General features: G+C 62.2%; 1 protein-coding gene across 1 annotated transcript; it reads right to left on the reverse strand.

The window, feature by feature from the left end:
- Positions 1-6: 6 nt before the first annotated feature.
- LOC104916595 (erythroblast NAD(P)(+)--arginine ADP-ribosyltransferase-like) lies at positions 7-710 on the reverse strand. Its single transcript, XM_010727623.1, has 2 exons — positions 527-710; positions 7-169 (listed from the first exon to the last, which is right to left on the reverse strand). Exons 1-2 carry the CDS (start codon positions 693-695, stop codon positions 87-89), a joined length of 252 nt encoding a protein of 83 aa, XP_010725925.1. The 5' UTR covers positions 696-710; the 3' UTR covers positions 7-86.
- Between the last annotated feature and the right edge of the window lie 89 nt (positions 711-799).

Genomic DNA, 799 nt, shown 5'->3' on the forward strand with positions numbered 1-799 from the left:
GCAGCGTCTGCATTTTCCATGAGATGCGTTGGCATATTGCTGCCCTCCTGTGCGTATGGAGGAGCGGCAGTGGGATGGTGTGGAGGTCAGGACTCTCCCACGGCTGCCAGGGCTGCGGCTGCCAGGATGAGCAGCCAGAGGTGTGGGGATTCCATGGGGCTGCTCCGGCCTGGGGAGGACGGGGATGGGCATTAATGGCTGTGGGGGCTGCAAACGGTGCCCAGCCTGGGCCAGGGGCTGCGGGGCCGGGGGATCCCCTTACCTGCACTGAAAGCACCCAGCGAGCCACGTGAGCCGGGCTGGGAGGGCCGCGGCACAGACAGAGGCTCCCACTGCACTGCAACCCCAGCGCAGAGCTGCCGGGCTGCAGCCATCAGCGGGGCCCGGCCTCAAGTTCCCCGTGGGCTCCCCGTTGGCCGAGCTCCCCACTTCCCCACGACCACAGCCTGCACACCCTCCCCATGTCCCGGTCCTCAGTGTCCCCGATCCACCCAAGCTCCCCATTCTGGAGCACTGCAGCCCTTACCCTTCACGAACTCGCAGTTGTAGGTGCTGTACATCCCCCGGGAATGGAGATGGATTTCACTTCTGCCGTTCTTGTAGGTGACGGTGGTGACCTCAAACTGCTCACAGGGTGGGATGAGGACTTCGTTCTCATCGGGGTAGTCAGAGAATTCCATGATGGGGCACACCATAGCAGGTATTCACAAAGAAGAACGTATCAATGCCAAAGCCTTCAGCGACTCTCTGTTTTTAAGGAGGTGGATGTGAACTGGCCGAAGCGGACCACCCTGCCTTG

Source organism: Meleagris gallopavo, unplaced genomic scaffold (genome assembly GCF_000146605.3).
Source record: "Meleagris gallopavo isolate NT-WF06-2002-E0010 breed Aviagen turkey brand Nicholas breeding stock unplaced genomic scaffold, Turkey_5.1 ChrUn_random_7180001923531, whole genome shotgun sequence".
Lineage (NCBI taxonomy): Eukaryota > Metazoa > Chordata > Aves > Galliformes > Phasianidae > Meleagris > Meleagris gallopavo.